This window comes from Melospiza melodia, chromosome 21 (genome assembly GCF_035770615.1).
Source record: "Melospiza melodia melodia isolate bMelMel2 chromosome 21, bMelMel2.pri, whole genome shotgun sequence".
Taxonomy (NCBI): domain Eukaryota; kingdom Metazoa; phylum Chordata; class Aves; order Passeriformes; family Passerellidae; genus Melospiza; species Melospiza melodia.
In genome coordinates, this window is record NC_086214.1 from 11,071,992 (window position 1) to 11,098,647 (window position 26,656).

Consider the following 26,656-nt stretch of genomic DNA (forward strand, 5'->3'; position numbering starts at 1 on the left):
AATCCATGAGGAGGGTGTTGAAACTGCTCTTTCAACCCTCCAGTACCCAAGCTTGTAAGACTCTTAAGCTGGTTTTATCTGGTAAATAAATTTATCCTGATTTCATTCTGTGATTAAAATGATCCCTCTGTTCCAGAGTGGTCTCTACAAAGTTCTCAGCAGTGAAGTGACTGATGGCCCTTCTCATTTCCAGGGATCTTCCTGATAATCCTGCTGTGGAGTGGGACACTCAGCTCCTGGCCACCCTTGTCCTGGAGCACATAGAAGCCAAGAACATCAACCTGGTAATGTGACACTTTCTGCAGCACTGGCAATTGCCACATTGCTCCTGAGCCAGTGTTCTGGGCTTTGCCTTTCCCTCTGGAAGCTTTCTGTGGAGTCTCTGAGGTTAGGATGTATCTTCTCTCTCAGGAGAGCTTTCTTTGCTTCCCACTGAAAAATGAACAATGAAGGAATTTCACTTCTCAAACTTCAAATGGTTTCTGTATTTTAAAGTAACCATGTGAAGGAGAGAGCCAAATTGGGCTTTAGACTTTGATTTAGGCTTAGATTTGAAGCCCATTGGCAGCTGTGTGCTAGAGAGCTTGATTCGCAGGGTTATAGGTCAGGATTGAAGGATATTAAACTGGGGACATTTCCTGGCACTGGAATAGTTTGGGGTTTTTTCCCACAGAACAGGAATAAGGGCCTAAGCATGGAAAGGGTTGTGTTCTGTTCTTCTCTGTTGAACCCTGCTTTGATCAGGCATGGCACTGTCACACACTGATTAGCAGCAAAATCACCAAACTCTCAAAGCCTTTCAGCACTTCACAAAACAAGAAACCACATCTCCTGCAGCATGAAAGCCCCACGAGCACAAAACCAGCATCATGCATCCAACTTTGTATTGATTCTGAGGCTAATTTTCCATGAAATTCATTGCTGTGCACAGAGACAAATGCACTTTTCCTGGACTCCTTTTGTGCCTTTTGGCCCCTTGAATAGATAGGTTTTAATCTAATCTGAAAGCTCCAAACACAGGAGGATTTGTACTGCATGTTTGTGACTCTCAGGGGCACAGGGACAAGTGCACCAAAACCCCAGAAGAAATTCTGAAAACACCAGAGCTCCTCTGGATGGTTAGGAAGGATTAGATCTCTGCCTGGGGGAAAATTAAACTCCAGCTGTTTGTGCTGGGGGAGCCTGGAGTGTGCCACTGACAGGGCTGAGCTGAGCAGAGAATGTGGGGTTTTCAGAACAGGGAATGTGGGGTTTACAGAGTGGGAAATGTGGGGTTTGTAGAATAGGGAATGTGGGGTTTGCAGAGCGGGGAATGTGGGGTTTGTAGAACAGGGAATGTGGGCTTTACAGAGCAGGGAATGTGGGGTTTGCAGAGCAGGGAAATGTGGGGTTTGCAGAGCAGGAAATGTGGGGTTTGCAGAGCAGGAAATGTGGGGTTTGCAGAGAAGGAAATGTGGGGTTTGCAGAGAAGGAAATGTGGGGTTTGCAGAGCAGGGAATGTGGGGTTTGCCCAGCAGGGAATGTGGGGTTTGTAGAGCAGGGAATGTGGGGTTTGCACAGCAGGGAATGTGGGGTTTGTAGAGCAGGGAAATGTGGGGTTTGCAGAACAGGGAATGTGGGGTTTGCAGAGCAGGGAAATGTGGGGTTTGTAGAACAGGGAATGTGGGGTTTGCAGAGCAGGGAATGTGGGGTTTGTAGAATAGGGAATGTGGGGTTTGCAGAGTGGGAAATGTGGGGTTTGCAGAGCAGGAAATGTGGGGTTTGTAGAATAGGGAATGTGGGGTTTGTAGAATAGGGAATGTGGGGTTTGCAGAGCAGGGAATGTGGGGTTTGCACAGCAGGAAATGTGGGGTTTGCAGAGCAGGAAATGTGGGGTTTGCAGAGTGGGAAATGTGGGATTTGCAGAGCAGGAAACATTCCCAGGCATGGTGCTGGCCCTGCCAGGATGGGAGCCCTGCATTGCCATCAGCTCTTCCCTGAGCACTGAGCACAAATCACTGCAGCAGGACACAGCAGCAGCACCAGGGGCAGCTGGTAATGAACTGCTCTGGAAATGTTCATTATTTGAAGTGTCCCAAGCAATCACACAGGTCTCAGCTGTTTGCTGTAATACCATTCATTTAGGAGCAGACTGAATTTGCCAACAACAGTGAGAGAAGTACCTAAGTACCTTTGTTAAACATTGTGCAATTTAAAACTTCAGAGCTTGCTCTCTGTGATGTCTCTGCTGTTCTAACCCAACAGCCTTGCCTTGAAAGGTAAACTGAGTCCATTTATCAGTAATGTTGAAATTGATAGAATTGGCTGAGCATGTTAAAAGAGCCTTGAAAAAACCAAAAACTAACAGAGTTTCAGACCAGCTTAGTGGAGTCAGCATGACTGGAGGGTGTGTATTGTTGTAGCTATTCCAGTGGGAAAACTTTCCCCAGTTCCCCCAGTAGTCACAGCATGGACAGTGGTATCTTTATTATCTTTATTTCCAGAACATGTTGTGTGCCATCTGGCAATGGAGCAGGGGCTGCAGTTCCAGCATGTCTGAAAGGAAGGATTGCAAGGCAAGGAGTCCCTCATGTTCTGTGTACTTTCCTTCCATTACATGGTTACTCATTTGTTCAATTGCCCTGGAAGTCCAGGAGTAGCTCAATCTTTTTGGGAGCTACAGGGACATATTTCATCCAAGCTCTACATTAAATAGTGCAGACACAGAAATTAATGATGTACTCAAAGCCAAAACTAATTTATATACTTTGGGAATTATTTCCTGCCTGCTGGATTTCCAAGCAAAAGCCAATGTTGCAGGGAGAGGCAGCCAAGGCTGCTCTGTCTTGATCCAGATTAGGAAGTGTTTGGTGTGTAAAAAAAAGAATTTACACAGTATTGTGTGAGCTCCAGGCTGGCTCTTGTTGCTCCTAAATCAGACACAAAAGACATCTCCAAACTCAGAAGGGACTCAGAGGGAGTTTGTGCCTCCCTGGGCTCTGGGAGTGCAAGGAGAGATGCTCAGGGAAGGCCATGAGAAGGGGAATTGCTTGCTGTGGCATTTTAAGGGATGGCTCTTGTTAAAAAGGAGAGACCTTTGAGCAGATGTGTGCTGTGTTTGAAGCTCTGTGTGACACCAGAGAGAAGAGGAGAACCTCAGCTTTGAGGTGTGAGGAGGGATCATGGACTCCAGAGCTCTCAGGAGTTTTCTCTTCTGCTGGTAATTGAGTAATTTCCTCTGTGCTCTCCCCTCTCCGGAAGGGATTTCTGGACCTGTTTGTCTTGGCTGCTGCTCTGGCTTCCACCAGTGAAAGCTCCATTTCCTGAATACCAAGGTCACCCAGAAGAAAAACCAGCAAGAGCAGCAGCTCCCATTTCAGAACAGGTGTGGGGAGGGAACTCCCTCTTGCCCTAAAGATTTCATTGAGCAATAATTTCCACATGAAGTATATTTACTATCCCAGCCTTTCGCTCCCAGAACTGGCTAAGCCTGTTTTTAAGCCAGACACTTTCAAGATGTTCAGGTTTTCTCATCCTGTCCTGATTATTTGCTTGATTTCATCATCAGCCTGGTTCAGGTTGGGAGTTAAAAGGCAGCACAGCAGGAGCTGCACCGTGTGGAAGGAGCAAATGCTCCCGTGTGAAAATATCTTCAGCATGTGAGAAAGAAATTCAAATTCCTTATCAATGAAATGAATCCCTGAAGCCAGAGGGATTGATTTACATGTGATTGCTGCCTGCTTTAAGTCATGAGCAGCACAGTGGTGCTGTGGAATCAGAGCCCTGATTACTTATATAGATATTTAGATGATATATGGTATATTTAGGGTGGGAGATCCCTGCTGTCCCAGAGCCAGATGTGTGCTGAGAGGGATCAGACACAGCAATGCCACCTTGGCCAAGTCGCTGTGCAGATACCTTGGGAATTGTACTTAAGAATCCCTTTATTTGAAGAGACAGGCAATTCAGTAAACAATAACAGTAAACTGGACTACAGCAAGTGAAAATGGGCTCTCTGTAATCTCTTCAGCTGCTTCAGATGTTACATAAGCTCAGCAGCTTCTGTTTCAAAACAGATGTGGAGAAGGAAAACCTCCAAAGGTGTTTCTGAACAGATAATTCCCATGTCAAGAATATTTCCTAGCCCAGCCTTGTTGCTCCCACAGTTGGCCCGAGCCAGTTTTGTAAAAACAATGATTAGTTTATTTAGTCTGCTCACTGAAATCTCTTATCTCAGTCTTCTGGTTTGTTCTCTTGTAACCTCCACAGAAGAAAAAAATGTGTGTTTTGGCTTGTCTGGGGTTTTTAGTTTGGTTTCCTAAGGAAACGGGAATAATGCAATTGTGTTTATATGTATGTGCACATGCATGTTTCAAAAGCCTTCAGAGCCCATTGGCTAATTTCAACCACGTTTGACAGCAGGGTGCTGCTCTTAAAAATGTTCTGTTTGTACAAATTACATGAAAATCAGGGAGCAGGCAGAAGAGACAAACCCTCTCTCTGTCCCCATTGAGTAAAAAGATTTAGTTCTAGTCCAGCCCTTATCAGAATCACACTGTTATTCACCTGAATAGGGATTTATTCTGCATGCAGTGAGTGGGGGATGTTGTCATCTCAGGGAAGTACCACTCTAAGTAGCAGTGACTTCAGAGTGTGTTTTTTTCTTATCTGTAAAATCCAGGGTGCTGTGCTCACCCTGAGCTGTGCTGAATTTCATGATGAGCTCCTCCACAAGCTGATATCCACAGGGAGGACTCAGCCCCATGGCCATGCACAGCTCTCTGCTAGTGCTGATGTGCAGCAGCAGCCAAGGTTAAACACATCCTTCTTCTCCTTATAAAATAGAGAACAAAAAATGCTTTTTTGTATGTGAATGAAACCAATTTTGGTCCCACCAGCTCCTGCCAGCAAAAAGCAACCTGGGGCTTGCTGGTCACTGGGCAAAGTCTGACTGTGGGTGGGTGGGTTTGTAAGCAGGCTTGTGTGAAGTTTGTGGGGTTTGAAGTATTTCTCATCACTGCCTTTGTGTTTCCTCTCCCTCCTGACTCAGTATCCCCTGTCTGGGGGGGCCTCTCCTGCTGGAGGAGCAGGTTGCAGGATGGGCTCGGTGGCTTTGATCTTCCCCTGATCTCTCACCCAGTGCTCCAGGCCCTGCATATAAAATAGATTTTGGGAAGGGAGGTGCTGTGAGTGAGCAGGGCTGCAGCGTTTCCTTCCCTGAAGAGAGAACAAGCTGGCAAGGAAGCAAACATTGCCTGGAACGTGGGAGTGGATGATTTCTTCCTGCTCCCAGAGAAGGGAGCTGTGGGGAGCTCTGCTGCTGGGCCTCTCCCAGGGCAAGCACTGAGCTTTGCACTGCCCAGGGACTGTCACTGTCACTCGCTGCAAAGAGCATGGCACATTCCCTGTCCTTTCCACACTCTGTGCTGCCACTTTGGCTGCCTGGCTGGGACTGGGAGCCTTTAAGTGCCCATTGCACAGAGGGAGGGGTCCCAGGGTGATGCCTCAGCCTGGCACACGGTGGGTGGGTCTGAGGGCAGGGAGCCAGGGCTGTTCTGGGCTCTGGGCAATGCTCTGTGCACACATTACTTCTGCATTTTGGAGTTCCCATTTCTCCCTGCAGAGAAGCAATTAACAATACAATTTAACTCAGTGAAAAGCCTGATTTGGTTGTACAAAAGTGCATTCAGATTGTTTAAAAAGGCTGCTTCTCCTCTCAGAGCCAGGACAGTCATACATGCTTGTGTGGCTCGTGTTGCAGCAATGTCCTGATTGAACCATGGCTTCCCCCTGTCATCCACAGGCACTGGAGGATGTTCTCAGGTCCAGGGGAGAGTGATTCATAGAGCTGGACCTCTCGGGTCAGGAACACATTTGCAACAGATCACTCTGAAAGTGACCTTTTGCCCTGGTAATAAGTAACAAGTGCATCCTGCCAGTGGGGACACGATCTTTGTCACCTCTCTGTCGTTCAGGCTGCTGGGCTGTGCACTCATCTGCTTCCAGAGTGCCTTGTTTGTTTGCTTGTGTTTCTGTGGCATGAGGAGTTCACACACAAGGCCTCATTGTGCAACACATAAACAGCTCGTTAGACACAACGGGCATGGGCAGGGCTTGGATGTCAAATTTGGGAACTGCTCAGGCTCCTCCTCCTGCTCCTAAATGCTTCTTGTTGTGTGTTTGTTGCAGGTGGTGACGTTTGATGCAGGAGGAGTGAGTGGCCATGCCAACCACATCTCCCTCTACAAGGCTGTCAGGTACAATGTCTGCAAACTGCTCTGGGCTGGGCTGGTGCTGCTGAGGAAACAGAACCAGGGCAGTGTTCAATTCACTGCTCCAACTCAGAGCCAGGCTGTGGGACGTGACACTGACTGGAGAAACTGCCACAGCTCTGGAAAGGACCCACAACATCTTTAGTGTTCCATCAGCTGGGGCCTTGCCAGTCTCCCTTTCACTGGGCCCTCTTTGCTCTTCCTGTCCTTGATCCCACTAAAATATGCCACAGATCACTTTGCACTCTGCTTTGAGGAGAGTGTGAATACCTGATGGCTGAGCTGGTGGCAGGTGGATTTTGGAAAGTTCTTCAGAGGATGTTGCCATCTTGTCCAGGTACCCGAATTTACCTCTCTGATCAAGAACATTGCTCTTTCACCAGAGCTGTCCCTATTTATAACTTTTAGGAATAGTCTGTTAGTTCCTTCACCATTTTATTCCTTACATTTTGAGACCCTTTGTCTCCATGTTGTGATGGTTTAATAGACAGAAATCCCTTTATTAAAATCACTCAGATTTTGCTGGCAAGACAACCACTGTGTTTTACTTTAACCCTCTGCTCATTCAGACCTTTCTGTGTCCTAGAGAGATTTCCTCCAGAGCTGCCCGTGCCTTTCCCAGGCATGAGAAGAACTCTTTGCAAGTACAGCTTTGTATTTATAGCACCCATTTGTTTTCTGAATCATCTGTGCAATTCAAATAAACAAATTCTTCTGGCTGTCCTTGCTGACAACATCACAGTGATTTGCCTTTCTCACTTGCCTAGAGAAAGCTGCAGTGCCACAGGACCCATACTGGGACCTCCAGCTCCTCTGGGAAGATGCTGAGAGCTTTGATGGCTGGAATTCAGTGTTAGAGGGGGATCATGGCTTTTCCCAGCAACTTCTGGAATTGCCTAACAGAGGAGAGGGTGGGGTTAAAGAAGCAGTGCTGTGTTTGGGCTGAGTGGGGAGGTGGATTCAGGCACAGCTTGAGGAGTGAGCAGAGGTTGGGCAGAGGCTGAACAGTGAGGAGCAGAGGTTGGGCAGAGGCTGAACACTGAGAGCAGAGGTTGATGACTGAGGAGCAGAGGTTGATGACCAATGCTCACACCATTGGCACAGAGGGCCTAAAGAGCTTCCAGCTGCCTCGAGCTCTGTTTGCTCACTCAACTGCTCTATGACCTACAAAGAGGAATGAAAGGCAGGTTGTTAGGTGTCCTCCTCCACCCTGAAGAGATCATGGGAAAACAAGTTAGCAGCTGAGTTATATATGAGAAATTTAGGGAAAACTTGATTTTGATCGCAGTTCTGCTCTTGTCTTACTTTGTGGCTGTTCAGAAATCACTTTCCCACCTTCATGCTTTGTGTTTCCTGTGTGTGCAGTGTGGATCTAACCCTCTTCTTGTCTCAGAGCATGTTACCAGGAAATGCTCATTGTCTACAATTCCCTTGAAGCCAGAGCTCTGCATTGGTGCTCAGCTGGAGCAGAACACTCTGGGCTGATGAGGTCCATGCTGATAGGGACACCAGAGCACGAGCAATTCTCATTAACTCAGGGCTGCTTTGTGTCTTGTCTCCCTTCCAGTCCTGAATCAGCAGAATTAATCATGGTAGCCCCATCATCTGCATGTGGCAGGAGTGATGCCATGGCTGCTGAAAGGTTAAGTTTATTTTTAGTGGCTTGCTTGCCCTCATTATTTTTCAGTTTGTGTTATGGAGGAAGTAGAGCGTGACTGTATCACTCCTGACTCTCAGTGCCCTGATGAGTTCTCACATGTTGGCCAGTCCAGGCAGCTCTGGGAGCATAAACTGAGGCTTCTCCTGTGCCCCTGTGCCAGCAGAGCTCTGCAGAGCAGCAGTGGCTGCCCCTGGGGCCCCAGGGCTGCATGGCAAGGGAAAGGCAAATGACCTCTCCCCTCCAGGTATCATCTGCAATGTATTTATTAACCTTCTTTAAACAAGTCCTGCAGGGTTCTGCCTCCACTGTGCAAATGGAGGAAAGGATGAAGCTGGTGCAGTGATCCTCAGCCCTTTTGGATGCTCCCAGTCTCTGGGGGACAGGCTTGTGCCCACTTCCATGAGATTAATTTCTGCAACAGCAGGGCTGCAACAGGCTCTGAGACCCCTCACAACTCCTCACTTCAGGAGGTGCAAATTATTGAACAGCTTCAAAAGGAATAAAGCAGTTCAGGAAATGGTCGTAGTGAGCAGATGCTCAGTATTGTCTGCTAAGGGCATAAATATTATTTCCAGCGTCTGGAACAGAGGTTATGTTCAAAGGAGCAGGAGCTGCTCAGAAGAAATGAGCTCTTTCCTTGCAGCAGCCTTCCTCCTGACAGCTTGCAGGAGTCCAGCTGCTGCTGCATGCCTGCCTGGCCTTCAGATCTGGGAGGAACTGGGAAATGCCAGGGTTCAAGGATGGATTTGTTCTTCTGCAAGGGAAAAAAAAGAAAAAACAGGATGGGAGAGAAACACAAATTACTATTTGATTTCAGTCTCCCCTGGGAGTATTTCAGTTCTGGCTTCCAGACAGAAAAAAAACCCAACCCAAACCCAAGAAAAACCCACTGCAGCAAAGCAGGGAGGACTGGAAGCAATCTCCTGTAGCTTGATTTGGCAACATCATCCTCTTTTATCCCCCAAAACAGGAGCTTTCCCTGTTGCCATGGGAGGTTGGATCCTTTACACTCATCCTCAAGGAAGAGCAGGTTTTGAGTGACACCCAGGTCACTCTATCCCCTCAGCATTTGGCCACTCACAAGGCACTGTGTGATGAGCTTGGTAAATACTCTGTGGCAGGAACATTGGAGAACCTCTCTTTGCTGCACTCTGAAATGGCAGTGCCTGCACTGAGATCACATGTAACATCAAGGTGGTTTAGTTTTGCATGAGTCACTGTGCATTTTGATTTTAAACAGCCCCTCTTGCCCAGGAGCCTGGCAAATGGGGGGCTATTGGGTTTGTTGTTTGCTTGCTTAGGATGGAGAGGAATCATCTTTGTGAGGAGGAGGAGGGAGGACTGTACCACTTGTTTTCTTTAGTGAGCTATCAAATCCATTTTATCCCAGCTAGAACAGAAAAGAATAGTCTTGTCTGCTTAGGGCAGAGCAAACTGAGTGGAAAATAGGAGCTGCTATATTTAACCACTGTGCATTATGTTGTTATAGCAACTGCATCCATAAAACTTCTATCAATGATGCCATATAAAAAGCTACATCAAGGAATCATTAGCTGAGCCTATTCTCGTCAGTTCCATTTGGAAAAACACCTCCCAGTCCTGCAGGATGTTTGTGAACATTCACCAGCTCTGTGGCAGGTTGTAAATGAGGCTGTGCAGAAATGATATTTGGGAGCTTTATCACTCAGCAGTGGATTAGGATGCAGCCTGAGTGCCACCAATGCCTTGTGGCACTGCCATGTCCCAGCCTGGCCACTGAAAGCCCCACTCCTGAATTGCCAATGCCAGGGACATTGTGCAGAGGGCTGCACTGAGCCTCCCTGAAGGGGAGGGTTGGGTAAATGCCAGCTGTAAATCCATGGAAACAAAGGGGAGCAGTGTCCAGCCAGTCCCACTTGGTGGGAGCCATGCTCAGAGGCCACCAACTGCATCCCACCCCAGCAAAGCTCAGTTCTGCTGTGAGCTTCTGTGAAATTCCAAAACCCAGGTCTGAAAGGACAGGGAGGAAGCTGGGTTTGGGTGATTAGCTTGATAAAAGTGAAGGATATCCCACTTACCATTTTTATTTGGTGCCTTCTTACAGTGTGGGGCTGGGAGATCTCTCTCTCCTTTCAGCAGCTACAGCCCATGCATTTCTCACTTGCTTTACTGATCTTAAATGTCCTGGGGGAGCTTATGAGTGATGGCTGTGGTTGCAGCCAGACTGTCCCCATAAGGCTGAGACAGAATTGTACTCTGCTGTCTATCCTTGAGACTTCCCTCAAAGCTCTCTGCCCTGACATTTATTCCATAGCTGGGTGTGCAGTTCTTGATTTTATCTCTTTCCTTTATCCCTTTCCCTCATTCCTTCATTTGACCAAGTTCATTCATCCCTTCCATGACACTGTTGAGAGCCATCAGGATTAAAGCTGAACATGGAGCACCAGCACAGAAGGGATTCCCCCTAAAAAGGTTTTTTTCCAAAGAAGCAGCCTCAGGGGGACACAGTGAGGGGAGCAGTGGCACAGTGGCACAGTGAGGGGAGCAGTGACACTGCACACTCCTCTCCAGACAGTGCAAGGCCCAAAGCACAGAGCCAGGACAGCTCTGGCAGCTGGAACATCTGGATTGTCACTGGCAGAACCATCTTTTGCCACTGCCCCATGTGTTAGCACAGAGAGCCTGAGCAGTGTTGTACAGAGTCCTGCTCCATGGTGTAGTTCAGGGTGCATGGAAATGGAGCCAGAAAATCCAGCTAGGGAGGGAGGAGGCATTCCAGAGAGCAAACATCCAACATCTGGCAAGGATATCCTTCTAATGTCTCTGTGATTCCTAGGAGACTGCCTGCTCTTCCTCCTTCACATCTGTTTCATCAGATTAATTGGGCAGATTAGAGGTTGGGATCCTAAATGGAGCCCCAATGCAGCTTTAAGACATCCATTCTTTGCCATGCTCTTCAAAACTCTATTTCCCCAGTGCTCCACAGCAGCCAGCAGTCAGTTCAGTGAAGGGTTTTGCCTCTGGCTTGGGAAACTATTTGGAGAGTGAAGTCATTGAATTCAATGAACAGCTTCTCATCAAACAGAACATCACCCAAACTGTAACACACCCTCGTGGACATGGGCCCCAGAGGAGTTCTGTGCTCCCCAGCACTGAGGCTTCAGCTCCATCTGGACTTGTTCCTTCTTGGAACAGCCTGGGAGGTTTCACTGCTCAGTGCCACAGAGGAGCTGACCCCCTCACACCTTTCCTGAGCATGCCTGAGTGAAGACAGGGAAATTGGGAGCTCAGTCCTGCAGTTTGGGCCATTTCAGTGTTTCTGCTGAGCAGATGGAGCTGGTGGCTGCAGAGCCTTCAAAGCAGGGCCTTGAGGGAGGAGCTGGGGCTGAGATCTTGCAGGGCAGAAGTGGTTGGAGCCTTTGGATGTCTCATGGCTTCCCAAATTCTCCACTGCAGAGAGTCTCACATTGGACCTGAACCCACCACAGGCATTGCAGGAGAGGTGCCCTGTGACCACCAGGCTCTGGCACCTGGGCACTGGGTGGGAATGAGCCACCTTAGGTCACTTTGTGTTTAAAAAGGATTATAAAAAAGTCTCTCCGGGAAGAAAAAACAAAACACCCACATGGAAAAATCTCCTGAAAAAGAGCCTGTGTTTTACTTTTTGAGATTTTATGCCAAACTCTTTCATTTCGACCAAACCACAGCAAGTCCAATCTGTAAAACAACATTCCCAAAATGGCAACAACTGAGAGCTGCAACCTCTCCCCTACTTGGAAGTGTCCCATGGAGACTCTCCAGCAGGGTGGAGATGGGAGTGAGAAGATGGATTTGGGAGAGGATTGGCTCATTTTGTGAACGTGTGCAGGAGGTAGAGTTTCGTGTTTCTCTCTCTGCAACCACAGAGAAATACAAATGAGCAAGGCTGCAATTCCTCTGCACACAGAGCTGGGTGGAGCCCGTTCCCAGGGCTCTGCACTGAGCCTTGCTGAGAATTGAAGCACTTGGATTGGGACAAAAAGGATGAGGAGAGATGCAGTTTCTTCATGCCTGTTCCTCCAGATGAGTGACAGGTCTTCTGGCAGCAGCTTTGAGGAGCTTTCAGTAACCAAACACAGTTTGTGTCTCCCTGAACCTTTACACGAGCACAAACTCCTTCATTTACTGCTGAATCACACTTTTCTTCCCTGCTGAAGATGCTCCCTGCTCCTCTGAATTGTTTCCACGTGAGCTGGATCTCTCACTCCTGTTTCCAGTGACAGGATGGTTATTATTAGTGCCCTCCTGGAGCAGCTCAAGGCTTTGAAGGTGCCTCCATGGCAGAGCAGCACACCCAGAACAGACACTGGGCTTTCAGAGCTTGCCAAATTTCTCAACCACTCACTGCTTTATCTCTCCAAGCTTATTCTAAAAGTTTCCCACCCTACTAACTGTACCAAGTGCTGAATCATTTCTTTGGGTGGCCAGATTCCACTTGTGGGGGAAGAAACCTCTGGTAGAAGAGAGAGCAGATATTCATGGAGGTATTTAAATTACAAGGCAACATTTAACAGTATTTGTCAGAGTAAGGCTTGAGTGGTGGGCCAGGAGGTGGCCAAGTCACTGTTCCAAGGCCATTGTTTAGCAGGAAATGGCATTGCTCTGGCTCTGGAGCAGAGGACACCACTGGCAGGAGAATCTGTTTAAATATGTTTTCTGGTTGCTGTTTGAGTTCTGTCATGACCTGCATTTCTGGCTTGACTTCTGCTCTGTATTGCATTGGGTATTCATCACTCCGTGCTTCCTATTTTGTCTAGGCCTGTGTAGCTAATCCTTTTCCTTGAACTTAACCAACAGCCAGAGATAATCCTAGTTTGAAAGTGACTGGAGAAACACAGCAGTTTACATATAATGCATGTTTTATCCTGGCTGATTTACACATGAACTGGCACATTGTCCTTTGTCAGATACACCACTATTAGATGATAACAATCTCTTTAAATATTACACAGGGTTAAGTAACTTTTTTTTTATTATTATTTCCTTTCTCCTTTTGGCAAATGTTCCATTGTTTGGATGTCTTTTTCTCCTGGAAGAGCAGGGCTGGGTGTGGGACAGCCCTGAGTGCCATCTGCTGGAGACCTGCTGCTTCCCAGCCCTGCTGTGGGCCAAATCCAGGAGGGCTCCAAAGCCATGAGCAGGGAAAACAAGAGAATTTAGAAAGGAATTGAAATGAACACCCCCTGATGTCCTCACCATCCCAGGGCCATTTGCTTACACTTCCTGATGGAAGTGCCACCACCATTCTCATCTCCCATCCTTGGTTCTCCTGTTCTGTTTTGCTGCAGAGACTTCCCAGGACAAAGTCATGAAGGGATCAAAGTCTTGGTGAGCCAAAAGCCAGAGCTGCTTCTCAGATGTCTCAGTGCCAGCCTGGGTTAGAAACAAAGAGCTGGTGCCCAAAGAGGAGCAGCCACTGAGACAATTCCCATGGCCAGCAGAGCCAGAGGTGCTCCCAGGGCTGAGCAGCCTTTGGCAGCCTCTTGCGTTTCACTTGGGAAGTCTGAGAGTGAATCTGATTTATTGAGCTTGTTTGTGGTGTGTCCCAGCAGGCAGGATGAGGGAAAGAGTGGCAGAATAGTGTGGGGAATGAGGTTTAGCCCTGCCTGAGTGCACCAGTGTGGGCTCCTGGAGTTTCTCACAAGATTGGCCATTGTCACTGGGTGTTCAATGAAAAGTCGTGGTTTAATGTGCAGGTTTTATTCCTGTTAAATCAGAGTTTGAGTCATTCCACTGAGTGTTGACCCCTTGTATCTCTTCTTTCACAGGTACCTGCATTCAGAGGGGAAGTTACCTGAAGGTAGGAGTCCATCACCTCCCCTCCACCCCACATCCCCACCCTGCAGTCCTTGACATCCCTGCTGTGTCCAGGTTCCAGCTGCCCAACTCACCCCTGCACTGTAGATGAAACCCACAGCTGAACTTTCATCTTCCTGCAATTTTGTACCAGTTCAGGCTTCTCTACAGTCACTTTTCAGTCCCTTGGGGTTGTCCTGCCTCAGTGGTGTGATGCAGTGTCTGGCCTGTGCCTCTTGGGTGAATTTGAGTGCTCTTTCCAGGTCCCTCAGCTTAGTCACAGTTTTTGGTGACATCCTGCTTACAAGCCTTTTTCCTTTTCTGTGACACAAGCCTCAGCAATGATTACCCACTTAGCCAAAAATATTTGCATGTAGCAAATAAGGCCTCCACCAAACTGCTCAGAAAGGAATCTGAAATCTGCAGTGGCATAACAAACTGTAGTGGCTTCTTCCACCATGAGCAAGAATCTCTGAGAAATTCTCTGTACCAGCAGGGAAAGGAAAGAAACAAAGTACAGAAGGAGTTTGCTCCTTTTCTAGAGCAGAGCTGCAGCCCTTATCTCCAGCAAACAGTGCCTGCCCAGGGACAAATGTGTGGGACCTTTTTGAGCACAGAGCTGTCACTCAGCTGTTTGGACAGAGCATAGGAAGGTGGCTCAGCCAGGCCCACCCAGTCATTCTCCTGCTCCCTCAGCAGCCATCCAGGCTATGTTCCTTTAATGCTAATTCCCAAATCATTGTAGGATTTGAATGAGTCACAGCAAATCAGTTTTAATTCTCTGCTAGCAGGAAGTTGCAGGCCTAATGAGACAGCATGAGCCAAGATGGCAGAATGCCCTTAAGCTGAGCTCTGACTCCAGTCCCTTCATTCCCCAGTTCATGAAAGAGGAGTGCTAGTGCCAGCTTCATTCCTGGGACCTTTCCTTTGTTCAGCCTTGGGCTGCAGCACAGCTCTGTGTGCAGCACAAAGGACAAGGGGCTGCAGTGGCTGATGTCACTGCTGGCTGTCAGGCCCCATCCACACTGAGCCACTTTCATGTGCTGCTCATGCAGGTTTCACTCTGGTCCTGAATATGGGCTGTGCTTCAAATCCATTCAGGTTTGTCACAGACCCACATACAGAGAACATTTCCATTTCTCCAGCAGCATCAAGAGGCTGCTGGAGCTCTGTGCAAGCCTTGCTGCTCTGATTACATCACATCTGACATGACCTACAAACACCAAAGGAACGGGGAGCTCCCATGCTGCTGCTTATGCTAAGCCTTTCCAAATATAGTTCCAGTCTCATTGAAATTCCCAGTATTTATAATTTGATCTGGCAGGCGTGCAGGGCTGTGCACCAGAGGGGCTTAATGAAACAAGGGTGATGTGGGATTGAGGCTGTCTGGATGGAGCTGAAAGGCATGTTCAGGCCATGGAAAAGTGCTGTGCTGCTCTTGGGAAGAGGGAGCTGTTTGTGGGTGAGCCTGTGTAAGCCCATGTGATCAGGGAATCCACAGAAAATCTCCCTGCAAATGCAAAAGCCAGCTAAGCCTTGCATTGCCTCAGAGATATGCAAATGAGCACCCTAAATATCCTGCTCTGCTTTCTAATGCCTTTAGCCAGCACAAACACAACAGGCTTTTTATAATCTGTAACCGAGTTCTCCAGCCCAGGCACAAGCAGTTGTTTCAAGGAGCCAAGAGCACTGCTGGATGTGCTCCCACCCTGCCACTGGCCCTTCCTGCTACACCCAGTGTTCTACAACCAGAACCTGCTCCTTCCATCAGGAGCAATGCAGGCCTGCAGCACACACCGTGCTCACTCAGGAGCTCATTCTAGGCATCCTTGCTGCCTGAGTGATTTGGAAGTGGAAAGCCAAGCTGAGCAGGCTGCAGGCTTCACTCACTTCTATTCTCAGCCTAATCCATGAGCTATATTGATCCTGCCCTTTCTGCCAACCTGGAGAGGTTGCATTACACTGCTAATCCCATCCTGCCCAGGTCACAGGCACAGCAGGCTCTGCAAAGCTTCACCTGCTGGTGTCACAGGACTCCTCAATGGCAGCACTGCTCTCACCCTGCTTGGCAGGGAGCAGCCTGTTTCTCTGAACCCTTTTCCATCTCCCCCTGGACTGTACATTCCTTCCCTGCTTCATTTCATCTCACATTGCCATGCAGAGCAGGCTTTGCTGTCAGCACATGGAAATCCTGCTTGGATCAGTGTCACAGAGGGCTCTCACAGTGCCCTTCTTTTTGGGGAGCTGGATGCCACCACTTCACCTGATCTGACCGAGGAGGGCCCAGCAGGTCAGAGCCATCCATGCTGAAATCACTTGCCATGGTTTTGAGTCCTTATTGCTGAGCTTTGGGGAACAAAAAGGGTGCAATTGCTGCACAAATTAGTATTTCTCAGGGAAAAAAAATATTGAGGAAAAGGAGAGCACATTTGGTTAAAAAGAGCAGCCCAAGCTTCAGAGAGTGGTGCCAGGCCTCTCTTCCCATCACTGTGAGTAGGATGGTGTGGCATTGCTAGAGTCCATTAAAGCCATCCAGGAAAGGAAAGATGTTTGAAAAGCAAACAGGTGCCGTTGGGAATGCTGACAGCAGCACTGTGCTAATTCTTCCCTCTGAAACTGCCCCAGCAGCAGCCCAGAGGATCTCTGCAGAGCAAGGGGAAGAACGGTTCCCCCGCTCACGGCACATCACAGATTTCCTTCCACGTTTGCTATTTGCAGAAATTCTCCAAGTGGGATTAAAGGAGTGTCGGGGCCCTTCTGTGTGCGACTGCAGCACTTGTGCCTGCAGAGCATCCCCGGGAGAGCAGCTGGGGCCGGTGGCGGCCCTGCCCGTCCCCCCTCTGCCTGCGCCGTGTCCCGGCGGGCTGGCAGCGGCACGGGGGCTCCGCCGGAGCTCAGGAAGTGCCCGGGCCGTGCCGCTCCCAATCCCCGCATTCCCGCACGTCCCAGCGCTGCTCCGTGACCCTGAGGGCACTGGGCACACGGCTCTGGGGACAGGAGGGGCTGAGGGCAGCGCTCCGAGGGATGCGGGTCCCGCTCCGGGTCCCTCCCGGCCGGCGGACGCCGCCACCTCCCGGCGGCTCCCGAGCAGCGCCCGCCGCTCCCAGCGCGGATCCTCCGCACCGGATTGTCCTGAATGCTCAATCCCTGCCCCTTGCTGCCCACAGCAGGAGGAGTCACTGCTGTGATGCTCTGTGTCACCTGCTGGGAGCCAGCTCCCCCAGTGTCCCCGTGTCCCCTCGATGGACAGCCCTCTGCCGTGCTGAAATCAAGAGTTAGCCAGGTAACTTTGGAGAGTGGGAGAGGCTGTTGAAAAGTTGGAACAACAACCCTGGAGAAAAGAAAAGAAAGAAAGGAATTGAAAGATGCTGGTGATGTGCCAGAGGGGATCCATGAGAGCTTTGTTCTGTCTCTACTGTGTAATTTCACTGTTTCAGGGCTCACTGGAGGAAATCTCATTGCAAATCGAATTGCATCTCTGCCCACCTGTGTAAACTGTGACTTTGGCCTCTTCTGTCAAGCTTTAATACAATGTGGGAGGTGTGGAACATAATCACAGCAGCTGCCAAGCCAAGGAAATCCCAAAGCAGCTCCCTTGAGAGCTGCAGGCTCTTAACAGGACCATCAGTAGCTCTGAACTCATCAGTGAAGACAATTTAGTCATGGTAAAAAAAAATAGCAATTAACTTTTGAGTTCAGAGGGATCTTTGAAACAGAAAAAAAAAAAACCCTTCAACATCAGCAGAGTCTTGAACCATGTTACCTTCATCTGCTTCATCACAAACATCTGAACAATGAATTCAGGAACTCTGTTAAAGTGTTACTGCCTGCCTGAGTTAATATTTTATTCCTGAGGCTTGTAAATATTTATTCTGTAGCTAAGAACTGGAGTAGAAAGATGGAATTTCATTTTGGTAGCTGAACCAGAAACTACTGTTTTAAAATTCCATTATATGATACACTGTCAGCATTCAGAGAATCATCTACACCTATTTTTTTGAGCCTAATTATGCAGGAAGAATTTAAAACCACCGAGTTTTTGGGATATTCAAAGCTAGCTTTGCTTTCCACAGGCTATTACAGAACAAGAACCAGTACAAAGGGTCACATACAGAATATCAGCCAATACAAATGGTCATAGATGTGCACTGGGCACAAAAAAATCCTGGTGGGAGCATCAGAAGTTGTTCCCCCTTTACACAAAAATTATTCCCAAGGCCAGCAGCACAGGGAAGCTGCTAAGAGCTGCTGAGCCTGGAGAAAAGGGCACCTTACAAGAATGCTGCTGGTTTGAAATATTTTTTCTCTTTCTCTGTGTAGGGTGCCGTGTGCTCGTGCTGGAATCCGTAAATCTCTTCAGGAAATACATTTCCTTCCTGGATGTCCTCATTTCCTGCCTCCTGCCCAGGGATGAACTCTTCATCCTCACAGAGGAGGAGACTGAACAAGCCAAGGTGAGATGAGTGGCTCCTGCCTGACCTGTTTGAGTGGCTCATCCTCATTGTGAGCACTTTAGTCACATTCCCAGGGCATGCCAGTAGTGTCATCTATAGGTTAGAAATGTCACTGAGGAATGTCTGCAGTGATTTTAGAAACATGGAAAAGCCAGGTTACCTCATGTCCTGTGTGACAGGACAGGGCTGAGCAGATTTGCAGCTCAGATAATCACAGGGCACTGAGTTTTACACTCCCCAGGATGTAGGATGCATTTCAAACTGGATCCAACACAGTATTCTGAACATGTGAGTGGCCTGTGAAAGCCTGGCATGACTGCATGCCAGGAACAGCATCCTTGATCACTAAAGATGGAGACAGCCTGTGAACTTGTGGCCCAGAGCTCTTCACAAGTTCCTTTACTGTACATTTTTAAACTATTTTGCTGCATAGGATCTCACACATTTACTCCACAGTTCCCTATATCAGAATCTGATTAGCAGCATGAAAATATTTACCCAGCAAGCAGTGCTGTTAATTCACAAATTACAGACTTTTCCTGCTTCTGAGGCTGTTAAAAGATAAGTTACTTATGGAAACAGCTTGGATAAAGGTGGTGTTCATTATTCCCATGTATTTTTGTTCCTGAAATCTGACCTTTCTAGGCTAGTGCACTATAAATAGGCTCAGATGCAGCTGGCAGTGTGTGGTCAGGAGCAGAGATGTTCCCAGACACACTTATCAGGCTCCTGCTTCCCAGCATGTGAACACTTCCCCAGGCCTGAGCTCACGTGGGGAGGAGGAGTTAGAAGTGACAGAAGTGCCACATGAAGTGTCCTTTGGAGCAGGACCCTCTGAGCATCAGGCAGCACAACAGCAGCCTCGGGGGCAGGCCCAGAGCTCAGGCAGCCTGCCCTGCCTGTCCCTGCTCACTGAAAACAGGCTGTGCTATACATGGGCACTGAGCCCCACAGCAGGAGCAGGAAGTGCCCCCACAGCAGCTCTGGAAGGTTCTGTCATGCTCTGTGCCCTGTTTCTCCTCCTCCTAGAGAGCCATGCGGTGCCATCGCAGCCAGCTCCTCGGGTACCGCCAGCTCTACCTGCTCTTCTCACGGTACCTGGTGCTCAACTCCCTGCGCCTGCTCTGACAGGAACCACCCCAGGATGAGCAAAGGATGAGCAAAGGATGAGCAAAACCAGCACTGCCCCAGGCCCAGGACTCGGGAAAGCTCCTGTGCTAGGTGCTCAACAGGATGGGGTGCTCTTTGTGGGGCATTCTGCACACTACAGGCTGGGTGAGCCTCCTTCTGAGCATCTTGTCACCTGATACACTGAGAACAGGGCTAAAGCCTGAGAACAGGCTATAGCTACTCTATATTCTCATCATAGAAGCTTAAATAAGATGAGAAATTTGGATTAATTTTAATTGGGAGCCAAGCTCCAGAGGATTCTGAATTGGAGAAGATATGGCACAAACTGTTTCCCCAACTGCAAGGACTGCTTGGCAACTCTCCCTAGGTGCTTTTGTTAGATCCAGCTATCAGGAGTAACTTTCCAAAGCTCATGCTATCTCCACAGATACCACAACCATAACATCTTTGTTATTCAGTCAGAACTTTAAAAATCCAAAGCTATTGAATAAAACACCAGAAATCATGCAATTTTTTCTAATTGCACTGATGTTTGCTGTTGCTTCTTTTATACACATTGTGTTGCAGGCTCCACCTTCACTTTTACCTCCTGAAATATGAGCTTTTCTTCTTGATTCAGAACAGGGCTCAAGGTCAACTCACAAGAGTCTCAGCAGGACACAGAAATGAGGTGCAAGTGATTCTAATGAAGTCTTTTGTATTGTGATTTAAACTTTAACACAGCTAAAGGCAACGTGCCAAACCAGCAACCCTGGTTTACAGAGCAGAGGCAGTCTGAAAACTGAATGTCACAAAGGAATGAGACAAACAGCATAGAAAGATTTATTTAAGAAACAGAGAACAGGTAACAATAATCAGAGATCAATTTCACCAACCATCACCCAGGAAAGCCCAGACTGCAGTTCCATGGCAGTGCTCCCAAGGCTGCTGGGAGGGTGTGTCAGGGTTTTGACATGTCTCTGATGGTCTTATGTTCTCTCACTGCCTTCTCCCACTCCTTGCCATTGATATCCTCTGTGATAATGGTCTGCACAGTGCCATCATCCAGGCAGTGGGGAGCGATTCCTAAAGAAAAACAGAGACACAGAAACCCACTTTTCATAAAATGTGGGAGATGCCTGCTCCATCCATGGCTGGGGCATCTCAGGGAATTGAAAGTGCTATTGCTGTAAGGCTGAGGAACCTGGATGAGAATCCTGTCACAGGAAGAAGCCCACACATTATAGGTAAGATTGTTCTTTATGGAGGAGCTACAGGTTCAGACTGCAGTTCCTTTAGGAACAAACTCTTCGAACACATGCTGCTCACTGCTGTCATGTCAGCATCCAATGGAATCTTTATCCAAGGTTTATTTGGTGGTTAACTCTGGTTAGCACAGAGTTTTGTACCTACCATAACCATCAGGGTTGGAACGAGGAGTATAAAAGCTCTGAACACCACAGGTCTTGCAGAACGTGTGCTGGGCACGGTGTGTGTTGAAGGTGTAAGTTGTCAAATTGTCAGCACCCTAAGGAAAGGAAAAGCACTGTAAGTTTTCCATGGAAATAGATGGATTCATTACTTTGGAAAGATACAATACAGAAATGTACAATTTAAAATGCCACCTTCCTGTCTTTGCTTGAGATACAGAGCTGTGCATCCCTGCTCCTTTCCTGAACCCCTGTGCTTTGTATGGACACGTGTCCATAACAGTCAGGCCTGGCAACTGCAAGAGCTCTACACAAGATGCACTAACACAACCACCCCAGACAGCTTAAAATGCAGCCAAATAGCCACCCAAATTTCACCCAAATAGCCAATCTTAGGGCAGAAAACTGCTTGTTCTTGGCTCTGTGAGGGTAACAGTGCTTGTGTTCATGGCCATGCTCTTACTGAGCTCTTACTCTACCTTGAGCAGCTTGAAACGCGACGCTGGCACAATGAAGTGTCGGTTCTGTTTCTTTGTGCAAATGCTGCAGCTGTAAAAGGAAAAACAGACCTTTCTAGAAGTGGACAGGTTGTAGAGCAGCAATCTGAGCTCTTGACAACAGAAATCCCACTGAAAGCTAGAGTGGCTCAGAGGAAAGTGGCAAAAGTGGATTTGTGGTGTCAGTAGTGTTTGTGAAGCACACCCATGAACAGACTGGCCCTCACAGGTACCCCAATAAGAGATCCTCACCCACAACTCCTGAGGACAAAGTCTAGCTCTGAGAAAGCCACTTAATGGTTCAGAGCACGCTTGGGCAATTCTGCCAACATTCATTACCTGGCAAACAAGAAAGTAAAGTCCAAAAGTTCACCCGTGAGCTGGGAGCAAACGAGTTGCAGGCAAAGAGGGGTCACTACTGAAACCAGAGAGTGTTTTAGTTTGAGGCACATGTGGTCAGAGCTGTAATGTCACTTGAGAAGAACAAGTTAAAAAAATACCACTGTGCTTTGAGCCCCCTGCATGAGAGGAAACAGAAAGCAGATGGCTGAGCACCTGGACTCATTAGATGTCTCCTGACACTTTCTGTGTGAGCCTGGCTGAGACATGAAGTCCTGCCCAAAGGAGCACCTGAAATCACCAACACTGATCTCATAGTGGATCAGGACATAATTAGGGGTAAATCCTGTGGAAACAGCTCAGAGGGTGTCCTGCAGCTGTCTCATCTTTAGCTCTAAGGTTGGAAAGCAGAGAGCTGACATCCATCTCTGGGAACAGGGAACAGACAAACTCACTTGCAGTTGAACACGTGCAGATCTGCTGAAGCCCAGACCTCGAAGCGGACGGCTCCACAGTGACAGCCTCCAGTGTGCTTCACCAAACCCCTGTATTCACTGCAGAGACACACAACTGAGCTTTTAGGATCCTCCTCACTTGGTTTTTGCCCAAGAGAACAGTAGGGATATACAAGACAATCATGTATTCATTATTCAGTTCTGTCTTGAGCTGTTGCAGAACACCAAGAAATATATCCACTCAAATGTATTTAATAACATGTGTCAGAATGAGGTGGAGGATGGCTTTTGTCCTCTGCAGCAATTGCTTTTGTGGTTTAATTGAAATGGTGACAAGGAAAGAAGAGCACCACTCTGAGGACTGTGTACAACCCTAACATACTCCAGTGCTGACCCTACAGCTGTGTCCATACAAACCCTGCACAGAAACCAGGGCTATCACCTCAAAACAAACTGCTTGGAACTGAGAACTGAATTTCCCCACAATTTTCCCCACACTTCCTCCAGCACCATTAATATTCCTCCATTTAAGAGCTGGGGAAAGCAGAGATTTGTGGATTCTACATAATATTTGAAATGTCTTTTATTTTGGGTTGTAATTGCAAAGGAACTTTATGACCAAGGAATTTCTGAGCCTGTGCTTCTCCCCCTCCCCGAGCCGCCTCCACAGCAGCTGGGCAGTGACCGTGCGGGTCAATCGCTAAATGCAAAAGAAAAAATCATTTTCCTTCCAGATTTTGCCTCCCACGGACGGCTCTGATGTGCACGGAGCGAGCACAGGAAATGGGTGGAGATTTAGCAGCTGAGCCTGGCGGAGCCCCCAAGGGCATTTTCGATGGGGAGCCGTAAAACACGGGCAGCTTTAGCACGGAAAGCCGCTTTTATTCCGTGGTGCGTGCGCCCCCTCCCCATCCCACCCCGGGGCCCGTTCCGGGCAGCTCTCGGGACCGCGGTGCAGAGAACGCTGCCGGGAGCGGGACTCCGAGTCCCGGGAGCGCCGGGCCCCGGCCTCGTTACTCACTACGCGTCCAGCAGCAGCCGCGCCGCCTCCTCGCAGCTCAGCCGGTGCCGCTCCTGGAAGGCGGCCCAGCGCCCGCTCTGCGCCCCCAGATCGATGACGGCGGGCGCGGGGGGCTCCGCCTTGGCCCCGGCCGGGCTTCCCCCCGCATTCCTGTTCCGGGCCCGGCGCGTCCCGCCCGCGGCCGCGCTGGCCCGCCGGGAGCGCCGCGCGCCGCCCGCCGCGCCGCGCCCCATGCGCCGCCTCCGCCTGCGCCACCGGGGGGCGCCCCCGCGACGCGCACGGCCCGGGGGGCGGAACGGCGGCACCGGGGGGACGGGCGGGCTGAGGGGACGCGGGAGGGGACCGGAAGGGGAAACAGGAGCGGCTGAGGGGACAGCAGAGGGGCTGAAGGGATACGGGCGGGGGGGAGAACGGGAGGGGCTGAGGGGACACAGAAAGGGAAACAGGAGGGGCTGAGGGGACACAGGAGGGGACACAGTGCGACCGGGTGGGGACGCGGGAGGGGCTGAGGAGACACGAGGGTGCTGAGGGATTACGGGAGGGACTGAGGGAACACGGCGGAAACGGGAGGAGCAGGGACACGGCGGCACTGGAGGGCACCGGGCGCCGCTGGGACACAGCGGCTCGCGGAGGGGCTAGGGTACAACGAGGCAGTGAAGAAACCTTTTCCTCATATCCACCCTATAATTCCCCTGGCACTCATATCCTCTCATCCTTCCTTGTTACAGGGGAAGGGCGCGATCCCAGCCCGCCGTAGCCTTCTGTCAGGGGGCTGTAGAGAGGGACAAGGTCCCCCTGAGCTCCCTTTGCTCCTGGCTGAGCCCCTTTCTCAGCTCCCTCAGCCCCTTCCCAGCTCTGTTCCCTTCTCTGGACACGCTCCAGCCCCTCCATGTCCCTCTAGTTGGGCCCAAAACTGACCCCAGGATCTGAGGTGTGGCCTCAGCAGTGCCCAGCACAGGGACAGTCACTGCCCTGGCTCTGCTGCCATTGGAACAGGCTGCCCGGGGAAATGTTCCAGAAACTGCTGGATGTGGCACTTGGGGACAGTGGTGGCCTTGGGGACAGTGGTTCAGTGCTTGGCAGTGCTGGTTAACAGCTGCACTTGATCTTCAAAGCTTTTCCCAGCCTGAAGGATTCTCTGATTTTCTGATTCCAGGGCTGAGGCCAGGCATGCCAGTAATCCACAAGCATGAGCCCAAGCTTTCCCCTCATTCTGAGCGTGGTGCCTCACATGTTCACGGATGGAAGGTGCTCAGCAGAGCCGAGGTGCTGCTGGAATTGTGGTGTTTCATTTCTCTGCTATGAACAGCCCTCATTTAGACACAGCATTGCTGTGACAGCACAGGATGTGTTTAGGCCTTCCTGAGGTTTGAAGTCATTGTGGCAAGCTTTGCAGAGAAATGGCTTCTAACAGGATTCTCACTTAGCTTTTCACTAATTCTGTTACCAAAGTCTTGAAAATAAGAGAGTACATACCTTAAAAAGCAAAAAAACCCCAACCCAACCAAACAAAAAACCCCAAAACTAAAACAATCAAACAAATAACAGCACCAACAAAATAGGAAAATGTGAAATCACCCCTTTAGTGCTAAATGTCTTACAAAAGGTTAGTCTTGAACACTGAAATCCAGTGCTGTTTCTCAAGTAAAATTATCGATGCTGGGAAAAGTACAAAACTTGGAGATGTCCAAGTCACACTCAGTTGGGGAAAAAAATAATCACTCCAAAGGCAAACCTTTGTGTCCAGTATTGCAAGACCGGAAACTTCTTTTGTTTGACATATAATCAAGAATTTGTAGTCAACAGAACTTAATGTCTTGTTCTTTCCAAGAAGGGGAAAGATGTAAACAAGTGAGCTGAGTCCTGAGAGGCAAAGGGTCCCGTGGCAGCCAGGAACATGGCAAAGCAGGAGGACAGTAATGAATAAACATCCATCAGCACTGTCTGGTAAAGAGCTTTAAAAACATGTGACTCTGTGTTCAGGCTGCCTCCTGAGATGGCACATGCCAGGATTTGCTGAAGAATCCTGTGGCTCAGCAGCTCTCTGATAGGAAAGGGCACCGAGTTACAGTTTCCTGTTATCCCTTATGTGAGCCTCTGCTCTGGTTACTCACTAGAATACACCCTGTGTGACAAATTCACATGGAGCTGCTGATCTGAGCCCCTCCCAGACCTTTGCTCAAACCAGATTACATGTCAGTCACGTCGTGTTTTGGGAGGAAAAAGTCACTGTGGTGAAACTGGGGAGGCACCGAAACGGAGCCCGTGCTGGCTGCAGCAGGGATTCACCTCCCCTCGGGCATGGCCAGCACCACTCACGGTCTGTCCTGTCCCAAAAACACTGAGCTCAGCACACTCTGACAGCCAGAGGGAAATTTTGGAGCTCATTTTAGGGGCTCGCTATGTCAATTCACACAAATGACCCTCTGTAAGACAGGAGCCACGAGCACTTTAAAAAGCAGCTCCAGGAGAAAACTGGAGCGAGTTCTATGTAATATCTGCAAATCTGTCACTCTCCGTGTGTCTCCACAATTAGTTCACTTTATTTTAAATGCAGAAGCTGTTTTGAGAAGCTAAATTCTGTTCCCTTGTGATATCTCAGAATAAAGCAGTGGAGGACAAAAATGGAAGTGCAAAATGCCATAGTAAATAAATTTCTCTTTTTTCATTTGTTCCATATTTCATCACGAAAGACTCAGAACACAAAACTGAATCTCACCTAAATAATAAATTCCAGAGCTTTACAGTGAAACTCCAGACGATGATAAATGTCACAGATATTCTGAGCTGAAAGCCCTAAATTTCAGTCAAAATTCAGTCAATTTCAGTCAAATTTCAGTCAAATGTTGTTTTGTCAGTGTACCTGGGCAGCACCTGGGCAGTGCCCAGAGTTACCAGCTCTCATTTCACTGCTTCCAGAGCTGATGCAATGTTTGCCAGGCTTTAGGAGAGACCAACAGCTTGATGAAAAATCCATTTGCTGTTAAGCTTGAGAGGCAAAATGGAAAAGGAAGAAATATCCAGACAGATGACGGGTGGATGAGAGGAAAAGTCCAGTAAATTACAGTTGGTTCTGTGTGGGTGTCTTGTGATGCTGAGAGGCCAGCAGGGGCTGACGTGTTCGGTGCTAAAGTACAAAAGGGCTTTTCTGTGCCATCCCAGCTCTGCTTGTATAACAATGACTCAGCTCTGCAGCCCTGGCTCGCAGCCAGCACTGAAATTCTGCCTGCCCGAGCATTTTTATCCCCAAAGCAGCACTGAAAGCAGCTACATGTTTGTGGGCGAAAGAGAATTAGGAACTGTGGATGTTTTTTTTTATGTCTCATAAGCAGGGAACTAGGAGTTCTGTACAGCTGACAGCACACTTTAAAAAACGGAGGTGGTTCGAAGTACGTGGTTTGTTCAGGGGGGAAAATGGCTGTGCTTGGGTTTTACTCTCCCTGTGGTGGAGGGGGAAACATTCCAGACGTTTTCCTCACCATCAAAGGACCCGAGCTGGATCTGAAAACAAAATGCAGGAGGTGACACCCCCGGCTGCTCAGAACGGCCTTGGCGCTGTTTGTTTTTGTTCACTGTCACAGAGCTTCTGTTGAACACTCTAACAATGATTAACAGTGATATAGGA

The 26,656-nt window shown here is 48.8% G+C and overlaps 2 protein-coding genes across 2 annotated transcripts in view; one reads left to right on the forward strand and one right to left on the reverse strand.

Moving 5' to 3' along the window:
- PIGL (phosphatidylinositol glycan anchor biosynthesis class L) overlaps nucleotides 1-19,830 on the forward strand; it is a 53,181-nt gene extending 33,351 nt beyond the window's left edge. The window contains exons 3-7 of the mRNA XM_063173660.1: nucleotides 194-284; nucleotides 6,169-6,236; nucleotides 13,698-13,729; nucleotides 18,046-18,179; nucleotides 19,209-19,830. Of these exons, the coding sequence (XP_063029730.1) occupies nucleotides 194-284; nucleotides 6,169-6,236; nucleotides 13,698-13,729; nucleotides 18,046-18,179; nucleotides 19,209-19,307 (424 nt within the window). The 3' untranslated portion in view covers nucleotides 19,308-19,830. The remainder of the gene's footprint in view (nucleotides 1-193; nucleotides 285-6,168; nucleotides 6,237-13,697; nucleotides 13,730-18,045; nucleotides 18,180-19,208) is intronic.
- Nucleotides 19,831-20,109: 279 nt separating this feature from the next.
- Nucleotides 20,110-23,264, reverse strand: CENPV (centromere protein V). The gene is made up of 5 exons (XM_063173661.1): nucleotides 23,032-23,264; nucleotides 22,011-22,109; nucleotides 21,199-21,268; nucleotides 20,703-20,817; nucleotides 20,110-20,375 (listed from the first exon to the last, which is right to left on the reverse strand). The coding sequence occupies exons 1-5, from the start codon at nucleotides 23,262-23,264 to the stop codon at nucleotides 20,251-20,253; spliced, it is 642 nt and encodes a 213-aa protein (XP_063029731.1). The 3' UTR covers nucleotides 20,110-20,250.
- Between the last annotated feature and the right edge of the window lie 3,392 nt (nucleotides 23,265-26,656).

Coding starts and splice junctions, on each gene's coding strand:
- CENPV (XM_063173661.1), bottom strand. CDS start 23,264: ATGGGGCGCGGCGCGGCGGGCGGCGCGCGGCGCTCCCGGCGGGCCAGC. Junction 22,110..23,031: donor CGGCTGCTGCTGGACGCGTA/GTGAGTAACGAG, acceptor GTGTCTCTGCAG/TGAATACAGGGGTTTGGTGA. Junction 21,269..22,010: donor CTGCACGTGTTCAACTGCAA/GTGAGTTTGTCT, acceptor TTCCTTTTACAG/CTGCAGCATTTGCACAAAGA.